The 21493-nt window shown below is 37.4% G+C and overlaps 2 protein-coding genes across 3 annotated transcripts in view; one reads left to right on the top strand and one right to left on the bottom strand.

The window, feature by feature from the left end:
• Positions 1–2020, top strand: part of ALG13 (ALG13 UDP-N-acetylglucosaminyltransferase subunit) — a gene marked incomplete at both ends in the record, with an annotated part of 80724 nt that extends 78704 nt beyond the window's left edge. For both annotated transcript variants that reach the window (XM_080719402.1, XM_080719401.1), the window contains one exon: positions 1755–2020. In XM_080719402.1, coding sequence (XP_080575528.1) covers positions 1755–2020 — 266 coding nt within the window. The remainder of the gene's footprint in view (positions 1–1754) is intronic.
• Positions 2021–11884: 9864 nt separating this feature from the next.
• TRPC5 (transient receptor potential cation channel subfamily C member 5) overlaps positions 11885–21493 on the bottom strand; it is a gene marked incomplete at both ends in the record, with an annotated part of 154452 nt that continues 144843 nt past the window's right edge. Inside the window, 4 exons of the mRNA XM_080718693.1 lie at positions 11885–12577; positions 14958–15047; positions 17479–17520; positions 18500–18703. Coding sequence (XP_080574819.1) covers positions 11885–12577; positions 14958–15047; positions 17479–17520; positions 18500–18703 — 1029 coding nt within the window. The remainder of the gene's footprint in view (positions 12578–14957; positions 15048–17478; positions 17521–18499; positions 18704–21493) is intronic.

Here is a 21493-nt window from a genome sequence, read left to right as displayed (position 1 = left end):
TATCAGTTTTGTATAGCATCCAAAGATCTATAATTATCTTAAAAGTCTTATTATAAAACTCTTCTCCAACTACATATCTATGTGATACCAGGCTTCTTCATATACTTCAACTAAAATGCAATGAATACAGAAGCATATCTATGAATCCAGTTTTCTTTTGTTAAGTCCATACATAAAAAGTCTTACAAGTAAAGAAGAGCAACACTCTTCCTCACAATGTTTTTACTTTGGAGGTACTTTATAATAAAAAAATTTATTTGTGTTATCCATGCAGTTAACTTTTTACACAAGTTACTAAAAGTTTCTCACTGATATAATAATTGTTGATAGCTATAGTTTACATAAGCAAAAGATATATGGGGTCCTCAATTCTTAAAAGGATACTTTGATCCTGAGTCCGAAATGTTGGAAGCCGGGTGCGGTTGCGTATGTGTTATAATCCCAGCAATTGGGAGGCTGAGACAGGAGGATCAGGGTTCATGGCCAGCCTCGGCTACTTAGTGAGGCCCTTAGCAACTCAGTGAGACCCTGTTTCAAAATTAAAGAATAAAAAAAATCGGATTGGAGTATAGCTTGGAGGTAGAACACCCCCTAGGTTCCATCCCCAGTACTGCACAAAAAGAAAAAAAGTTGGAGAGCCACAATGTCAGACCATGTGAATGGTTGCTTTGTCCATGAGAGCACAGTATTAATAAAGATGGGGGGGGCATTTTGTGGAATTTAGGGCTTCAGATGGCTCTTGGGAAGAATCAGCCAGTGATAGAAGAAGGGATGTGCACTGAACTGACAAAATCTTTTTCACATTCCAGCATTGCTACTCAATGGTTGTAATCTTGGCTAAGTTACTTTATCTTCTTAAGCCTAATTTTCTGTAAAAGGGAAAATAACTGGTTTGTCATGGTTGTTATAAGACAGCTTATTTATTACTGTGCCTAGTGCATATTAGGAATGCCATGTTTTTTTCTTTTAGTACTGGGAATTTGAACCCAGGGGCATATAACTTTGAGCTATATACCAGCTCTTTTTATTTATTTACTTTTTCATTTTCATTCATGGTTTTGCAAAGTTGCCAAGACCTTTGTCCTCTTTCTTTCCCATTTTAAAGAATATGAAATGTTTTTGAAATCATATTAGCACTAGAGAATCTTACATCTGGTATGCTAGGGTGGTATAGCCAATGGTGATAAAAAGCAGTGGTAACTGCATTGCATTTTTGCACAGTGTACCTTTTATAAAGCTTTTTTTAAATTGTAGTAAACCAGAAGACAGTCTTAATTTCACAGAATAGGCTAAGGAAGCCAAAGTAATGAAAGATTCCTTCTTATTTATAGTCTGATAATGTCAGCATGACATGTATTTTCATTGAAACTGACTCATGGGTAACATAAGTACTATCAAATTAAAGGGATGTCAGAAACAACTACATTTGTGAGAAGATACAATTAGGATGCTCTTCAGAATTATACCTTCAGATATGGACCAGACTGTATAAAACGCCTGTGTTGTTAATTATTAAATTGGTACAAAATGGTTATTTGGGTGATATATGCACAAACGTGTAATTTTTTTAACTTGGAAATTTTCCTTTAGCTTGTTTTAGGCATTGTTTATATATAAAGTGTTTTTGCTAGAGTTGCTGTGATCTTTCTTATAGCTAATAACAGTTTTCACTTATAAGAACATCGATTTATGTTGCATGGGGTTCCACTGTAGTGAATTTTACGTAAAGCATACTATCTGCATTTTTGTTTCAGGTACTTTTCCGAGTGCTGACCCTGCATCTGTCCCTCATGGAGCAGTTTATTATCCAGTAATGTCAGATCCCTATGGGCAACCACCTTTGCCAGGTTTTGATTCCTGCCTTCCTGTTGTGCCAGATTATCCCTATGTTGCCCCCTGGCATCCAGTTGGTGCAGCATATGGTGGTTCTTCTCAAATTCATGGTGCTATAAATCCTGGGCCAGTTGGCTATATTGCTTCACCTCCCTCAGCTTCTCATTATGTACCTCAGAATATGTAAGATTCAGCAATATGAAGTATTATTGTACTGCCATCTTCTTGCTCTTTTGAGTTTGAAAGTATTTCATGTTGGCATTTAAGTGATTTTAGGTAGTAGGGATTGTTACTATTGTATCTACCTTTAAGATTACTTTATATTTTGATTTAAAATATTCCTTTAAAGGAATATTACTTTGGGTTTGAATAAGGAAATTGAGATGGATGTACAACTAGCCCCATACTGAGCATACTTCATTGTATTCAGCTGTTTTTCTGTCAGCTTGTCAACTTTGTATTGGCTGATGGTGCCAGCTGATTGTCCTATATTGGAAAAAGGAATAAACTATGAAAACTATTTATTTGGTTTAGAAATCATATATCATTTATTAAACTGTATAAAATTGGAATAATTTCCACTTTGCTAGAAAGTAAAACTACAAAACCAAAAAGCCTTTGCTTCTGGTTTACTCAATATTAAATGAGAGAGCTCTTCAGATTTCTTCAGAATTTTCTGAACTGAGTTGTGTTCTGTGATATTAATCAGTTTTGAAGGCACATGGTGCTCTGCTTTAGATTTATCCCATATGCTATTGTTTAATATTGAATTTATGTGACTGTTTTACTGCACAGTATTGAATTGGTGTCCTTTACACAGCAGTAAATAAAAACTAGCATTTAAAATTTCCAAAATGAGTGAGATTTTCTTTTTCTTTTCTTTTTTTCTCTTTTTGCTCCTTATGGTAACAAAGAGTATACCAGTCATTTGATTGTTTTATCATGTTTTACCCCCCCCCCCAGCATTTTGATTGCAAAATAATATAAGTTTATAGTCAGGCAGGTATTTGCAGAGCCATTTAAAATGTTATTTAATCTTAGGTCAGTGTTATGTATAGTATCATATCAAGTTCTTTTCTCCTGAGAATATTCTCCTTTAAGTTGCTTTTCTGGATTTGTTATTTCTTTTCTAATTTTAGTATCTATAGCCCCCCACACTCTTTAATGTAGACTTAATTTTTCATTGTCCTATACTTCGTGTGTGTGTGTGTGTGTGTGTGTGTGTGTGTGTGTGTGTGTGTGTGTGTGTGTTACTGGGGATGGAACCCAGGGTCCCTCTACCTCCGGGCTATAATTCGACCTATTTTTTTATATTTTATTTTGAAACAGGGTCTCGTAAGCCAGCTGAGATTGGCTTCAAACCTGCGTGATCCTCCTGTCTCAGCTTCCCAAGCACGGGGATTAAAAGCGTGTGCTACCATGCCCGGCTGTTCTATACTTCTAATAGTTATGTCTTGCAATGTTTTTTTCTATTGACTTATTATCTTTCAAGGCCTGGCTTGTCTTTCTGTGAAACATATTTCATCACCTCTTTTTGCCTTCTCTCATCTGTCCAAAGACCACAAGTCCTTAAATTGATCATTTCTCCTTTAGAGCTCAATTTCTCTGCAGTGCTTTGCTATAACTCACCTGACAAATAGCTATTTATAAACATCATTTCTTTAAAAATGATTTATCCTTGTGAGTCAGCCTATCCTTTTACCCCTACAGCTACATGGCAGGCAAAAGGAAATATTTGAGACATTGGGTCTTCTGCTACTGGAGTGGAATCCATGGCAAAGAAGATACCCTCTCCTCAATACCTTGTTCTCAAGTTGATTGATGAGTCCCAAATAAGCCTGTTAAAGGATTCTGCTTCATATTAGACATAGTATTTATTGGATATGTTTGCCCCTGACAATTTTAGTAAAGAAAGATGGATAGCAGTACTTATCTTTACAGTAGTCTATGTATAATATTTTGGCTTTTCTGCTAACTTCTGGGCTCTCAATCTGTGAAGCCTATAAATTGTTTTACATAAATATTACCAGGTGGTAATTTGCTAGGTTCTTCTCTTCCCCAAGGAAATATTTCAGTTAAGATAAATAGGTAGGATAAGTATAAAAGATTTAAACAGTGTGTTGTAGTACATGCTTTTAATCCTAGTAATTGGGAGGCTGAGACAGGAGGATTGCAGGTTTGAGGACAGCCTCAGCAACTTAGTGAGGCTCTCAGCAACCTATTGAGACCCTGTTTCCAAATAAATAAATCAATCTGGGGTTGTAGCTTAGGGGTAGAATGTCTCTGGGTTCAATTCCCAGTACTACAGGGAAAAAAAAAAAAGATTTGTTTAACAACTTAAGCAGGCAGTTTGAGAGGAGGTCCTGTTAAGAAGGGTGGGAATATGCTCCCAGAGAGAGGCAGCTTCCATGTGGTGGGTTTTTATGTTCTGTCTGGCAATCTTCCCCATCAACTATTATGTATTTGGGTAAATACTGCTATTTTATGACCCAGCCTAATGCATCTGTGCTGATTTTGCTATGTTGAGACCCTCCTTAGGCTGTTTAGACCTGGTTCCTTTTAGATTTATGACGTATTTCGCCATGAAGCAGGAAATTATGGGTGGGGTTTGCATTTCAGATGCGAAGTGGAGTGATTTTTTTGTCACTCCAAGTGGAGTAAGCCCTATGTCCTCTTTGCTCATATGTGTCTAGCTACATAACATAAAGGTTTTTCATCCATCTTATAACAGAGCAAATCTTCCCCAATATTTTCCAATGTGCTGACAGTTCTAAAGTATACATAACTCATAGCAAAGGATGTCTTATATCTTCAGTTGTCAGTGGTTCACTAAGCTGCTAAAACATGTTTTAGAAAGTACTGTTTACTTTAATAAACTATTTTATATTCAGTTCTGCTTGCTGGCTTTAACAGTTGGACTTTTTTGTATTTTCTTTTCATTCCTTTAACATTGCTGAAATAACTTCAACTATACAAGTTGTCCTCCTCCTGGTTGTTTTGAAGCATGGATTTTGCTTATTTTCTTTACTCACTGCTTATTTTCCCAAGATTTTATTATATATTTTTAAACATATGGAAAAGTTAGAAACTGCTGTGTAATCCAATTGTTTATCATACAGATTCTATAACATTTTACTGTACTTTTTCCCATACTCATCTATAAATCCCTATTATTGAACTTACTCCTAAACTTTTCAATATACATATTATTAAATATTTTTAGAGATTCTTTTTGTCCTTTTGAGGTAAATTTCACATGCAGTGTTTTGCACAGATTTTAAGTACTGGGTGCAGTGAGTTTGTCAAATTATACATCAATGAAGACCAAGCTCTTACCAAGATAACTTTTATTCCACCAAATCCCTTCATGTTCCTCCCCAGTTACTCCCTGTCTTTATCACCATCTCCAGGAAACCTCCTTCTTTCTGATTTCTTCGCACCATAGGCTAGTTTTCGTTTTTTTTTTTAATGGTATAAATAAAACACATTTTCTTTTGTGTACGGTTTCTTTCACTATAATGTATATGGATTTTCTGTGTGTGGCAGTAGTATGTTCCCTTTTATTGCTGAGTAGTATTTCATTTTGTGGACATGCAGTAATTTGTTTACCCATTCTTCTGTTGATATACACCTGGGCCTTTTGTTGATATACACCTGGGCCTTTTCATATTTTTGGATACTATAAACAAAACTTCTATGAACATTTTTCTAAAGTTTTTTTTTGAGCACTTGTTTTCATTTCTTTTGAAATAGAATTGTTGGGTCATAAATGTATATTTAATTTTATAAGAAACTGCTCGACATTTTACCAAAGTGTTTGTGCCATTTCATATTCCTATAAGCAATGTATGAGAGTTCTATCAACATGGTGGTGTCAGTTTTATTTTCCCCCCAGCCATTCTAGTGGATGTTTAGTAAACAGTATCACATTGTGATTTTAATTCCCATTTCACTGATTATGTTTTTCATATCAAGCATTTTTTTCATGTGCTCACTTGTTATTTGTATGTATTCTTCTTTGGCCTGTGTTCAAGTCATTTGTATTGTTGCATTTATAAGTGCTTTATATATGCCATTTGTGAATCTTTGGCAGTTATATGACTTCTTAATGTGTGTGTTAGTACTGTTGGTACTGGGGATTGGACCCAGGGCAATCCATCACTGAGCTTTATCCTAGCCTTTTTTTTTTTTTTTTTGTGGTGGTACTGGGGTTCCTGGAAGCCCTTCTTCCTCTGGGCTACACTCCCAGACCTATTTTGTATATTTTTTTGAAACAGGGTCTCTTATGCCAGCACGGCTGGCTTCGAACCTGCGCGATCCTCCTGTCTCCGCCTCCCAAGCGCGGGGATTACAAGCGTGCGCCACCACGCCCGGCTTATCCTAGCCTTTTTTCTTTTGACACAGGGTCTCACCAAGTTGCCCAAACTGGACTTGAACCCATGAACTTCCTGTGTCAGTCTCCTAAGTACTGGAATTATAGGTATTTGCCACTGTGCTCTAACTAGTGGGTAAATGTTATTAGCTCATTTATGCTTAAAATAATTAGGTCAGGAACTCTGGATGAGTTAATTATCTGAAATCTAAGCTCTTCTAGTATACTAACCAGTTCATTGTTGGTCTAAAAGTTTAATTAGTAAAATACAAGACAAGAAAACTTCAGGAGTCCAAGTTGGGGAAAAGGTAATTGCGGAAGTCTTAACTACCAAAAAAATTTAAATGTCAATAGGCTGGGTATTGTGCCGCATACCTGTAATCTCAAATTTTGGGAGGCTGAAAGATAGGAGGATCTCAGGTATCACTCCAGCCTTGGTAACATAGACCCTGTTTCAAAATAAAAAAAAAAATAAAAAGGGCTGGACATCTTGCTCACTGGTAGAGTGCCTCTGGGTTCAATCCCAAGTGTGAGAGAGAGAACAATTAAAGTATTGCACAAATGTACTCAGATTATACTAATTTAATCATGACCAGTTCAACCTTGGAGTATACATTACCTGACTCAAAGATTCAGACTGTTTTGTACAACGTGTCATACTTGAGGGTATTAAGAATTATCTCTGGAATCAAACCTCTAAGGTTTCCTGATGTTATAAACCATAACAGATAATTATTTTTAGTGGTGCTGGGAATCAAACCCAGTACCTTTCTCATGCTAGGCAAGTGTTCTATCACTGAGCTACATAATAAATTGTGTTCTTTTCTACCTCCTTTCTTTCTGTTCCTCTGTGTCTCCCCACCTCCAAGACCCCACCCAGGGCCTCACACCTATCAGACCCAAGCACTCTACCACTGAGCTACATAAGTGATCTTTCTAATTGTATTGTTTCCTTCATTTTATTATTTTATAACTCTTCATGAGTGAGTGCTAGATGTTATTTAGTAGTCACAGCTTTATTTCATGGGTAAACAATTAGCATGATAATATATTCCATTTTGGACTGCAGAAGTCTCCAATTAGTGTTTCTGCTGGTCACATTACAGTGTGAAATCCATTGTTGTGCGTAACTTTATTAATGATGGTATCTCTAAATGATTACATCAGAAAATCTAAGTAGCCATACATTTTTGAGGGGAAAGTAAATGCTTTATTTTTATTTATACTGAAGCTAAAAATACACAAAATTTTTGTACAAGATTGTTTTAACACAGTTAAGGTAGACACTAACTTTGCACTTCTTACAGAAAGTGTTTAAATAAAAGTAATACTCAAAGAGGTTTTAGCTTTTAAAATAGTCTGCAAAGCCAGAATGCCATTTGTACATATACATTTGGAAATTTCCCTTTTCATAAATTAAGCTCAGGAAATATAATTTTAACCTTAAATATGACATAAACATTTTCTGTGTGGTGATATGTGAGGGGTCACCAAGTAGACCTAGAAAGTGAATTAAGCATAGTCTATATTTTCAGGTATTTTTCTTTTCAACTATCAACTCATAGCCTATATTTTCAAATTGCATTGTTTTGACTAGGAAGAAACTCCCCATCACATTCAACCTCATTTTTGAGAAATCTTGAAGAAATAGAAGCCTGTGAAGAGTTAAAATATTTCTGTCTTTTTGAGTAAACATTCTTAAGTTAAAATAAACTGATATATTTTCCCTTGAGTAGGGTATGTTCATCCTCATCTGAACAGAACTGTCCTAGAGAAGGCCTATGGCTTCGAATTTACATTTGAAATAAGAGAACTTACGGTTTTACTTTGATCAAAGACTAATTTGAACTGTCAGTTTTATTTTATTTTAATTTTTTTATGGGTCTGAGGATGGAACCCAGAGGCATTTGATCTCCAAGCTACACCCCTGCCCTAGTTTTTTATTCTTTATTTTGAACCCGGGTCTCACTGAGTTGCAGAGGGCCTCACTAAGTAGCTGAGGCTGTCCGCAAACTGCGATCCTCCGGTCTCGGCCTCCCGAATGCTGGGATTACAAGCGTGCGCCACCACGCCCGGCTGAACTGTTCATTTTAAAGTTAGTAATTTATAAAATTGAATTTCCTTTAACATTAAATAAACCAGACTAATGTATTAACCATTTAGTTTTAGAGTTCTACTTAAAGAGCTCACCTGGCATTCATTTCATTGCCATTGGTTTCAGTGATCTTGTTAAGACACATAAGAATTCTGACTGCTGCTTCTTTACCCCAAGTAGCTCTAACTCTGGTTATAGGACTAGAGGTTACCTTGCCTTAGCTATGTAATCTGTATAATACATGTAAAATGAAATACTACAAGGTGTGATAGCAAAGTGCTAAATCTGTGCTTTATATGGTTATGTCTTGTGCAGAAAATACCTAATATTCTGAATTGTGATTTTCAGAAGACCTGAAAATTCAGCTCTCTTATCTCCTCCTTCTATTAAAGTTCACTATCAGCCTAGTTATCAGAGCCTCTACATTGACTAGTCTATACAAGTAATCTGTTTATTATCACTGTTTTGAAAACTTGATTACCAAAATAATATGGTCAATTTTCTTGTACTGTTAAAAAGTAATTTCCACTTCAAGTACTTTTTACCTTGAGATTCAACCCAAGATCTGGGTCACTAAAACCAAGTCAAAACTCTACTTGAATCTCCCTCACAATACAACATGAATGGCAAATGTTTATGATTTTTTCTGGCAAGGATATCCCCTAATTCTTATCTAAAATTTCCATTGCAATATTCAGAGGAGTTTTGCACTATCATAAGGAATACAGTTATTTTTGAAAAAGGTATTAAATCATTAAAAAGTCCCTAGTTTTTCTTACAATTCTTTACCAGTTGTAATTAGATATTTAGATATGTTGGAGTTAGCTAAAATAGCCTAAATTAAATCCTAATAGAATGAAAATATTGTGGGAAGTTGAACTAGAACTTGTTCCATATTCTCACATAAGTAGAACTATAACTAAGGCAAGAGAAGTATAACTTAGGCAAATGCATTACCACTGAGCTATGTCCCCAGCGTGTGTGTGTGTGTGTGTGTGTGTGTGTGTGTGTGTGTGTTCCTGGGGATTGAACCCAGGGGCATTCTACCTCCAAACTAGATCCTGTTTTACACTTTTTCATCTTGAAACAGACATAGGGTCTTACTAGGTTGCTGAGAGCCTTAAGTTGCTGAGGCTGTTCTCAAACCTATATCCTCTTTCTCAGCCTCTTGAGTTCTGAGATTAGACGTATGTACCAACATGCCTGGCTTCAAAATATTTTTTGATAGCTGGCCAGGTAGGCACAGAGATGAATACATATTACTTATCCTTCTTACCTTCTGCTAAATTAGAGTTAGTAAAAATGCTAGTGTCAGCAAAATGGAAGTTAGGGATGCTGTTTTGCTTTAACCCTTATCTTATTGAGGCCTCAACATAGCTAGTGAAGTCCTAGGCCTATCACAGGGACCATGATGCTAAGATTTGAAAAGGAATGTATGTCTATGAAATAAGACACTGGTTTCTAACTCAAGATTGCTTACTCTGATTTATACTTATTTCCTCTTTTGAACATAATTGAGAAGACTATTTTGGGGCAGGACTCCATGTCAGGCTGCCATGTTTTCTTACAGATTGATAAAATTACTGCTAGCACAGATATATATTGGATTTTTTATACTATCAACATGAGTTAGGAATGTAACTCGGGTTCTGTTATTCAAAAGGAATTTGACAATAGAGAAAGTTGAATCTAACTTTAGAAAACTTTATGGGAATTAACCTTTTTTAATGTCAGTGCCATTCATGATAATTCCATTTAGTGAATTAGGGAAGTTGGATTTGAATAAATGACATCAGATATAATCAAGAAGTTATTTTGAGACAGCCCTTGGCCAAATAGGTATTTAGACATCTTGTTCTCTTAGTCACTTTTCCCTGGATCTAAGTTTTACTCTTCAAACACCACCTCCTGCCACCCCACTCCCCAGCTTAGCTCCTCATCATATGAAATACTTTGACCAACGCTAGGAATAGAGATGAGAATCAGTTCAAATAACAGAAACTCCCTGACAAAAGCTAGTTTGGTGATGTATTTGTACTGTTAGACTATTCCTTGTTTCATTTACTTTTCCAGAAATAATAAGAATTTAGATGGATTCCTAGTGGTGTTGACTCTTAAATGAACAGAGTTACAACTAACTAAACCCTGTATTTTCTTGGCTATTATAGAGTATTAATTTGATCGCTAGGAGCCAGGCCTAGGGCTGTACAGGTCATATTACAGTCTAAGTGAGGAAACCTTTGTGCTGACATTAGTAAAAACCACCCTTGCCCAGCCTATTAATTATTAATGCTTGGTGGTTGTCAGGCCTCAAGTGATGACCATATAACTGATTTCATTTTTAAAGTTGAGCCATTGTATTCTGATAAAGGACTGTTACGCTGCAGAAAATAATTTGTTTGGATGTATAAATGCAGATTTCTTTGAAGTTAGAATTTGGACCACATTTATAGTTTCATGAATTCATTAGGGTTGCTATAAATGTAACATAAGTTTACACATGCAATTCTGCCCCCAATGAATATTAAAGCTGCAACCTGATTTAGGTTACTTAGTGCTAAAATTGTTTTTTTTCCCAGAATGCAATTAAGATGAAAATGCTCTTGTTTTCCTAGTTCAGTACTTCAGAAAGATGTCATTTTCCTGATAAAAGCCGTCTCCAAAATACCTTGATAGCAATGGTGATTAAAACTATCAACAGTAGATGGTTCCCTATAAATATAACAGCTAATTATTTTTTTTGCCAATGAATGAGATGTGATTATTGGCTAGAGTGCAGTAGAAGGTTTTAAAAAAACAGTACACATCCTAAATACTAATTTCAATACTATCAAATTTTAAAATGTAAGTTGACCAAAATACACAAACACAGGAAAGGAGTTCACCTAACTTATTAGATATGACATATACTATAGGGTAAATATCTCACTGGCACACAGTAAGAAACCAACACATATTTAAGAAACAAAAATCTCAACAGCCCCCACAGTTGAGAAGTTGTAGTGTTTCAAAAACAAAACAAAAAGCCAGTTATACCTAGAAACCGCAAGCTGACAATTCTTTGGAGTCTGTTCAGCCTCCCTTTGATGCTGTTCATTGAACCAGCATGGGCAGCGTGTAGCACTGAAGGACAGTAAAGATAGGCAGGTTGGTTTGCCTTATCTGATAGCTGGTGGGGACTGCTGACCACATCCGTCAGCCCTGTGGGGAGATGACATGAGATCCTGAGGAAGGTCAGGAATCTGTGCGGCAGCAATAGTAGCAAAGTGGCACCTGGAGCTTCAAGGAAGCAAGGGTAAGAAAAGCAAAGCAAAAGGGGTAAGCACCCGGCTGCACCTCTGCTGATTAGGGGCCATACCCCTTTGGTTAGTTGTGAGATGGACTTAGTGTAATAGGTATAAAAAGGCAAATCATAGTAAAGGTAAAACAAAACCAGGAAATAGAGAATGTGGCTATGAAAGGGGGAAATAATAAGAGTTGCACTCTCTAGGGGGCAGTGAGGGAGTCATATTCTATGTCACCTCTGAGAGCAAAGAAATTACAAATTTTCAGTTGAGTTCCAAAACAGGTGATGGGGACTTGACTTAGAGCCGAGTTGTGACTTGTTCTTCCTGTCCATCACCCCATTTGTGCATGAGCAAGTCACAAGCCTCTCCCCAAGTTTCAAATACATCCTCTGAGGAGTCTAGAAGTTTAGAATTTGAGGAACAGATGCTGGATGCACAGTGAAGAGAGCTGGAACAGGCTATAGGGCATTCACTGCTCTGAGCAGCGCCCCGAACTTCACCTAATTCTACCTCACTGAGGTTCGTTTCACTTTGAGAACAGGCCTCTGCTTTCCCTTTCTCCATCTGAGAATATCTGATGTCCTGCCACATATAGTGCTGCTGAGCGATTCCATCAGAAATTGTGTACATTGGCTCTGAACTGGGTTCAGACATATGACCATTAAACTTGGAGAACAGGAGACCCAGTTTCTTGAGAGAAGGACCCATGAATGAGCGTTTACTTGACGATTCAGCTTTTGACTTCCCTTGGGCACCACTGGCTCTTGGCATGGTTCTGATGAGAGGTGGCCCATGGCAGGCCTTTTTCTTGCAGCCTAAATTGAAAGAGACGCTCTTGGATTTAGCCCGAGCCCCACCACTGCCATCATTGCTATCATCCCTCTGAGAAAATTCAGCGCTGCTAGTGGAAAAGCTTCTTCTTGGGTGTTTTCTGTTTCCCAAGAGGTCAAGCACTTCATATCGGAAGCTGGAGATGTCTTGCTTTAATTCCTAGGGTAAGAGAAGAGACCCATTATGTCAAGAAGATGTTTAGTTCAAAGTAGGCATACCAAATAACCTTTGAAATGTTCTGCGTTTTGCCCCCCAGTAGTAAACCATAAAGTACACATAATATCAGAAAACTCCCATTATTCAAGCAGAAGAAAAACAGTAATCCTCTGGCCTCTCAAAAAATTGTATGACAGACAAGGTTAATTTCAGAATTTCTCTTTCAGGAGCACATCAACAGACTAATCTCTGACAAAGCACCTCTAGTGGACTGCCAATTAAGGTATTAGATTAGGGCATTGGCTCTCACAAGTGGCTACATATAAAAGGACCAAAGAAGAAGAAAAGGCTTTTAGGACCTTAAGGAGAACTGAAATGCCAGGTGATGAGACTGCTGTTTTGGGATGGGGCACCCTTGTTCATTCAAGTCCCTATGAAATGTCTCCTATCTCTGGCTGCTTAGATGCTAGGTTGTTTCTTTTGTATGGATGGGTGTGATACTGGGGATTGAACCTAGTTGTATTCTACCTCCAAGCTATACCACACCCCTCCCTGGCTCTTTGTAATTTTTATTTTTGAACTACAGTCTCACTAAATTGTTGAGGCTGGCCTTGAACATGTGATCCTCCTGTCTTAGCCTCCCGAGTATAGGTTGTCCATTTAAAAGCCATCTTTTTATGTGTGTGTGGTGTTTTGGGGATTGAACCCAGGGGTATACTACCTGCTAGCTACAAGCCCAGCCCTATTTTTAAATTGAATCTCTCACTATGTTGATGACAGTCTCACTACATTATTGAGGCTGTCCTCAAACCTGTGATCCTCTTGTCTAAGCCTCTCAAGTACTGGGATTGTAGATATGAGCCATCATATCTGGCTAAAAATCCATCTTTTAAAAACTTGAGTCTGATCATGTCATTCCCCTGCTTAAAACATGAATAACTTGTCACTGAGCTTAGAGAAGAGTAGAATTGTCATATCTTGGACTGCAGGTTATGTTTTAAGACATAGTATTTATTGATCTCTCCATTCTCATTTTTGTCTTTTTCCAATATTTCTACTGTTAATTCACATGAATATACTTTTTCTTGCCTCTAGGCTTTTGTCTATGCTGTTCTTTCTCTCTTGTACACTCTTGCTTTTTTTCTGGCTCCTCCTTTAAGCCTCAGCTTAAATACTGCTTCCTCTGGAAAGCCTGTCCTGACTCTCCAAATATCCATTGAGTAACCTTCTTTTCTGTGTTTCTTCAGTCCCCTGTGTTTACCCTGTCAGAATACTCATTTATCAGGCTGTATTATTATTGTTTATCACTTCATGAGAATAGGGGCTGAGTAGATTGTACTCACCAGTGTGCCTGAGCACTTAATAAAAGTACTTAGAATATAGCAGGCTCTCAACAGATGAATTCTGTCTATGGATTAGGATAAGAGCCTTTCTATGTGCTGTATGTGTGTGTGTGTGTGTGTGTGTGTGTGTGCGCGCGCGCGCGTGCGCGCATTTTTATGTATGAATAAGTTCTAGGATGAGGATAGGGTTTTCTCAACCTTGTCACTATTGACATGTTATGCTGGATAATTCTTTGTTGTGGGAGGCTACCTTGTTTATTGTAGGATATTCAGTAGCAACCTTGCCTCTACTACCTACTAGATGTCAGTGCCACAACAAAACTATCTCTAGATTGCCAGATGTCTCCTGGGGTACAAAAGAAAATCACTATTTTAAGCTAGTGTAATAAGAAAATTTTTATGTTTTAATGGTAGTGGTTTTTAAGGCCTTAGAATGTGTGTGTGTGTGTGTGTGTGTGTGTGTGTGTGTGTGTGTGTGTGTGGTACTGGGGATTAAACCCAGTGACATTTGACCTCTAAGGTATACCCCTATCCCCTTCTTTTTTTAATTTCAAAATAGGGTCTTGCTAAGTTGTTGAAGCTGGCCTCAAACCTGTGGTCTCATCCTTGCAAGTACTGAGATTACAGGCCTATGCTATCACATCCAGCAAGACTTTAGATTTAATAATTTTTTCAGTCTTTATCTTATATCTTATAGGTAAAGGAGGCTTATAAGCCTCTGGGCATTTTGTTTGCTATCTTACTCCTCACCTTGCATTCTTGCCACATCATTTAAAGTGTATAATTCCCACACTGAGAAACCACCAGAATAGTAAAAGAATGTATAAACAGATTCCTCTTGTTCATAAAACTGACTGTGGTATGACAGACCTTGGTAAAATCTCAATGTATCATATGACAGATAATTCTAAGAACAAGAACCATAGTTGTATTTGCTGTATTATAGGCAGGCAAAATTTCATGATCAGAAATCTCAATGTTTGTGAATATTAAATAATACTTAAGAAATGAGAAAGTAAAAGAATTTATGACTAAATTACCTTAAAATTTTCTTCGGTTAACCCCTCGTTTGTTTTGGAATTTCTTATCATGGCAGCCACATATCTTTTGACTAAATTCCTGATAACTTCCTGTAATTAAAAAACGTGAAGAGGCATTCAATTTGTTTCTCAGACTCTTAGTAAACTAAGAGACCTACACAGAAAATAATACACTTGAATCATCTCTGGTCATAGGATCCTGCCTTCTTCTGGGGAAAAATGTGTTAAGTCCATTGGCTAAATGAATTATTTTAATTCCTAATTTGTTGGCAGAATATGCCAGTACATTTAAATGAACCCCAAAGGAAGACTTCCCACCTAAGTATAAGTTAAACACATGTTCACATTTATAGAACGAAAGTAGGCTAATGCTTGAGTAGTCATAGTTAATATCCATTCCCTTCAGGCTGGATTAAACTTTCACACTCCTAGTGAAATAAAACCATTTTTTTTCTCTAAAAAGTTGAGTCAGTAAGTCTGCTACATAGTCAAGATATTTTTCTTAAGTCAATCTCTACTTCTTTACTGGGATGGCCTCTTTATATCCCCTGGAGGAAAGGCATGCACATGGTCACTCTGATTTGTATTACTGATGCTGGTGATCATAGTTCTTACTGTGATGTGTCAGGTGCTATGCTAGCCAAAACAAACATACAATACACACACATATCACTTGGTTTTCACAGCACTGTAAATTAAGTTTTAATATCATTCCCATTTTACAAATGAGGAAGCTGAGGCTCAGTGACATTAACTGACTCTTCCATATCACTTTAACAAGCAAATCTAACAATTAGAATTCAATTCAACTTCAAGCCGATTTCAAGGCCTATAACAGTAATAGCCAATGCTCTACTTAATGAACTTGAAGAATATATGTATTGAAATGCCCAGCAACAATTTTTTTGTGTGTGAAGCAGAAATGAAGGCAGTAAATCTTGTTTAAGATTCATTATTATGAAAATAATAAGAGTTGGAGGTGGGAGTAGTCAGAGAAGGGTTACCTACCAAATTCTGTATTTTCTGTTTCTCTTTTTTAGTTATAGCCTAAGGGGAATAAAGTTGGGGGGAGAGATGACCTCTAGGATAACACTGAGTTTCCTTAAAACCTGGCAGGACCTTTTTCTGCTTTGTATTTCTGTTGGTCAAAAAGGTGAGAGATAGCCGGTGAGGACGTGGTGGCGCACGCTTGTAATCCCCGCGCTTGGGAGGCGGAGACAGGAGGATCACGCAGGTTCGAAGCCAGCCGCGCTGGCGTAAGAGACTCTGTTTCCAAATAAAAATATAAAAATATGTCTGGGAGTGTAGCCCGGAGGTAGAAGGGCTTCCAGAAACCCCAGTACCACCAAAAAAAAAAAAAAAAAGGTGAGAGATATTATGTCACTGGTGATTTGCCAAGATTACTCTCAAGACATGTCTCACACATTTGGATGTTTGGTTATCCTATGGCTAGTGGGATAGATGTGCCCATCTGTTTCTTTGATTGGAGTCATGTAATTTAGGAAGACCCAAGTAATTGATATTCAGATAAGCTTTTACTTCGTTGAGGTGAGTTTATTATATATTCCCGTTACTCTGTGTGCTTTCAGTTTACAGCAGGTTTTACCCTTGTAATCAATTTTAATAGATCTAGTGACTTGTTTAATGCTTTTCATCCCTGTAGGTAAGGTAGATTGTCTTTGTTGTTCATAGTGATCTCTCTAGTGTCCAGCTTGTCTGGACAGTATGTACTAAATGTTTGTTGACTGACCAACCACATAGCCTATTTCACTTAATCTCAAGGAAAATGGCCTCCTTTCTATTTCTCTTTTGTTCTTTCTTTAGTCAGTACTGGTTCTACCATTTTTCTTTTTTGAAACAGGGTCTAAGTTGCTGAGGCTGATCTTGGACCTGTGATCCTCTTGTTTTAGCCTCCCAAGTACTGGCATTACAGGCAGGCACTGGCACGCCTGGCTGGAATATGGCTTTCTAAATTGTGGATGCCAGTGATCCAGAAAAGTGATTTCACTCTGAAGCATTACTTCAGCCTCTGAGATACAATAGTCTTTTGAAGTGTTCTACCTTAGTCAGATTCAAACATAGCCAGAGTTTGTTTCTATTTTTTTCTTTTTCCTTTTATTGGTGTATTGTAATCATACATCTTAATGTAATACAAGGTGGTAGAGGCATACATGCACACATCACTCACTTAGCCCTTACCCAATTCCCACCCCATTCCCTCCCTTCTCCCTCCACATGTTTTTTTTTTTTTTTTTTACGGGACTGAGGATGGAACCCAGGGGTATTCAACCTCTGAGCTACACCCCCTGTCCAATTTTTTATTCTTTAATTTGAGACAGGGTCTCACTGAGTTGTGGAGGGACTAAGTAGATGAGGCTGTCCTTGAACTGCAATCCTCCTCTCTCAGCCTCCTGAATGCTGGGATTACAAGTATGTGCCACCACGCCTGGCTCTTCTCATGTTTTAATATCACAAAACTGGCTAAGAACTACTTTGCTTATTTCCTGTGAGGAAGCCTTACCTGGTAATGTTGATTTTGTATTAGGCTGTCAGCATGGCGTTCCTGTAATTGAAAATGGACCAAAGTTACTACATCAGCAGTCTCCCAGCATCCTATCTACCCATTCATCCAGATGTATTTCTACATATTAAAACTAGAGAATGACACAGGAGCTACTGTCTAGCAAATCCCCAAAGCAAAAATAAGTTGGGGTGATTTTGTGTGTGTGTGTGTGTGTGTGTGTGTGTGTGTGTGTGTTACTGGGGATTGAATTCAGAGGCATTCTAACTCTGAGTTACACCTCCTGCCCTATTTTAATTTTATTTTGAAACAGGGTCTTGATAGGTTGATGAGAGTCTTGCAGCTTGCTGAGACTGTCCTTGAACTTAAAACCCTCCTGTTTCTGTCTGCCAAGTACTGGAATTACAAGTGTGGTCCACTCAACAAGCTGGGATGATTTTATGATGTTTAAGAGAGAGAATGTTATGCAAGAGGAAAGGAAAGAAATAGTTGTGTTTAAAAAGAAATTGAAGCCAGGCATTGTGGCACAGGCTTTTTATCCCAGTACTTGGGAGGCTAAGACAGGAGGATCACACAGGTTTGAAGCCAGCCTCAGCTACTTAGTGAGGCTCTCAGAAACTTAGTGAGACCCTGTTTCCAAATAAAACACAAAATAGTTCAAATAGTTCTGGGAGTATAGCTCGGAGGTACAAATCCCCTGGGTTCCACTCCCAGTACCACCAAAAAAAAAAGTGCATTTTAAGAGTCTTACTGTGAGCCAAGCATGGTGGCGCATGCTTGTCATCCCAGTACTTGGGTGGCTGAGACAGGAGGATCATAGGTTCATGGTCAGCCTCAGCTATTTAGGCCCTCCGCAACTTAGTAAGACCTTGTTTCAAAATAAAGAATAAAAAATAGGGCTGAGGGTGTAGCTCAGAGGTAGAATGTCCCAGGTTCAATCCCCAGTACCACAATAAATAAATAAATAAATAAATAAATAAATAAATAAATAAATAAATAAATAAATGTATAAATGTCTTACTGTGAAGCTTCTCAAGTTGTGTCTTCTCCGTCTGCCATCAGGATCTCTTTTGGGGCAGAAAGTGTTGTTGAACCAGTTACCAAGATAGAGAAATGATTTAGGGCTGGGGATGATGTTAAAAGGAGGTGGCAAGGTGCCACCTTCATCAAAATAACTCATCCAGAGCTTCGTCCTTGCAAACTTCCACTCAATATCAGCATGATCCTATGAAAAACAGAAATTAAAGGTTTTAGGATGGGAAACTGGAAAAGTACATCTATGTCTCTTTCTAAATCTCCTTGCTTCTTTGGAGGACAATCTGTCAGTACCTATATAAATTCAAATTACATATATTTTGTAAATTCAAATTCCACATACCTAGTAATCCTATTTCTATGTATGCATTTATGTATATATGTATGTATGTATGTATGTATTGGAATTGGGGATTGAACCCAGGGGTATTCTACCTCTGACAACCCCCCCAACCATTTTTATTTACTTTTTTTGCATTACTGGGGATGGAACCCAGGGGCATTCTACTTCTTAGCTACTCCCCCAACCCTATATTTTTATTCTTTCTTTTGAAACAGGGTCTCACTGAGTTGCGAAGGCCTCACTAAGTAGCTGATGCTGGCTGTGAACTGCGATCTTCCTGTCTTAGCCTCCCAAATGCTGGGATTACAAGCATGTGCCACTATGCCCAGCTATTTACTCATTTTTGAAATACAGTCTCTCTTAGTTTTCAAGGCTGGAAAAACTTGCAATCCTCCTGTCTCAGTCTTCCAAGTACTGGGATTACAGGTCTTCACTACCAAGCCTGACTCCCCACTTTTAAAAATATATACGATCGATATACTTGCCAAAATATACATGTACCACCGTAACACAGCTACTAATAACAAAACAGCTGACAACAACCTAAATATAGACTAGTTAAATAAATAGAAGCTACATCGACAAATTGGCATATAATTTAACTCTTTAATATAGGAGATCATAGCAAGGTGTAATGGCCCAAGCCTGTAATCTCAGTATTTGGGAGGCTGAGACAGGAGGATCACAGGTTTGAGGCCAGCCTGAGCAACTTAAGAGGTTTCTGTTAAAAGAAAAGGGCTGGGGATGTAGCTCAGAGGTAAAATGTTATTGGTTCAATCCTCTAGTGTATATATTCAGTGTGTGATAAACACATATTCATATTACACTATAAATATTATATATGGAATATATGTGCATATATATATATATGACTACAAAGTGAAAAAAGCAGTGTAAAGCACAGTATATATTGTATACAATGTTCTCATTTATTCAACTGAAAAAACCTTTATATTACATATTTGTGTGTTCTGGACAGGTGCATGCTAAGCTATAATCATAAGTTACTTTTAAGAGGTGGGAATTAGGTGGAGAGGCTTTATTTTTAAAAATAGACATGTTAAAGATACACTTCACACTGAATAAAATAAAAAAATGTAAGTGTTTAGACAAGTGTATACCCACCACCATATTCAAAACACATATATTGTTTTTAAGATCTGTACAGACTGATGTAATTACCACCAGGATCAGGATACACAAGAGTTCTATATCATCCAAAATTCCCTAATGTTGTCTCTTCATAATCATACTCTCTCCAACCCCTAACCCTTGGCAACTTATGCTCTGTTCTCTCTTTCTATGGTTTACATTTGCCAAAATATATAAACAGGACCACACAATAGGTAACCCTTTGAAATGGTCTTATTTCACTTAGCATAACTAACATTGACATTCATCTATATTTTTTGTTTTTATTTTATTATTTGTGGTACCTGGGGATTGAACCCCAGGTTACTCTACCACTGAGCTATACCTCTAGCATACATTATTATTATTATTATTATTATTATTATTATTATTTATTTTGAGACAGGGCCTCACTAAGTTACCATGCACTGACTTTGATCTGGTAATCCTACTGTCTCAGCCCCCCAAGTACTGAGACGATAGGTGTGTGCCACTGTGTCTGGCTCATCTATATTTTTTATGTATTGATAGTGTATTTGAGCTGGGCATGGTGGCACACACCTATAATTAAAGCAGAAGGATCTGCCTCAATAATTTTAGTGAGAGCCTGTTTCAGAATAAGTAAAAGGGCTGAAGTTGCAGCTTAGTGTTAAGGTGCTCCTCAGTTCAGTCTCCAACACCACAATATATAGATGATAGATATAGATAGATAGATAGATAGATAGATAGATAGATACATACATACATACATACATACATACATACATACGAAATCCAAAACCTTCACAAGTCAGTCAAAAAGATCTATGCCGAAGAACCATAAGGCTTCCTCAATTTTTTGCCAAATGGCCTCATCTATAGGGCTGCTCATAACATCTTAGTAGGCTTCTCTCAGAGGGAAAGTAAATCTAGTCTTTTTGCAAACTAACCTTGGAAGTGACATCACTTTTGCCATACTCTCTTTTTTTCTCCCAGGTTTTTAAAGGCATAATTGATATTTTTGTGATGTGATACAAGATGTTTTAATATATTATGCATTTGGATATGATTGAATCAAGCTAATTATCACATCCATCACCTCACAGTTAACTTTTTCTGTGGTGAAAACATTTAACATCTACTATCACAGCAATTTCAAATAGACAATACATTATTATTGTTGTTATTTTTGTGGTACTGGTGATGGAATCTAGGGGCATTCTACTTCTGAGCTATACCCCCAGCCCTATTTTTTAATTTATTTTGAAACAGGGCCTCACTGAGTTGCAAAGAGCCTCACTAAGTAGCTGAGGCTGTCCGCGAAACACGATCCTCCAGTCTCAGCTTCTCAAATGCTGGGATTACAACTGTGTGCCACCATGCCCAGCTCTACATTATTATTGATTGTAGTCAATATGCTATACAGTACCTTGGTAGACTTCTGGCATAGTCTGTTAATTGAGTCCTTAGGTCCAGCCCATATTCAAGGGGAGAGGATTGCATAAAGGCTCAAGTATGAAGATGAAG

Source organism: Muscardinus avellanarius (assembly GCF_963383645.1).
Source record: "Muscardinus avellanarius genome assembly, chromosome: X".
NCBI classification, from domain to species: Eukaryota; Metazoa; Chordata; class Mammalia; order Rodentia; family Gliridae; genus Muscardinus; species Muscardinus avellanarius.
This window is presented reverse-complemented; position numbering and strand designations above follow the sequence as displayed.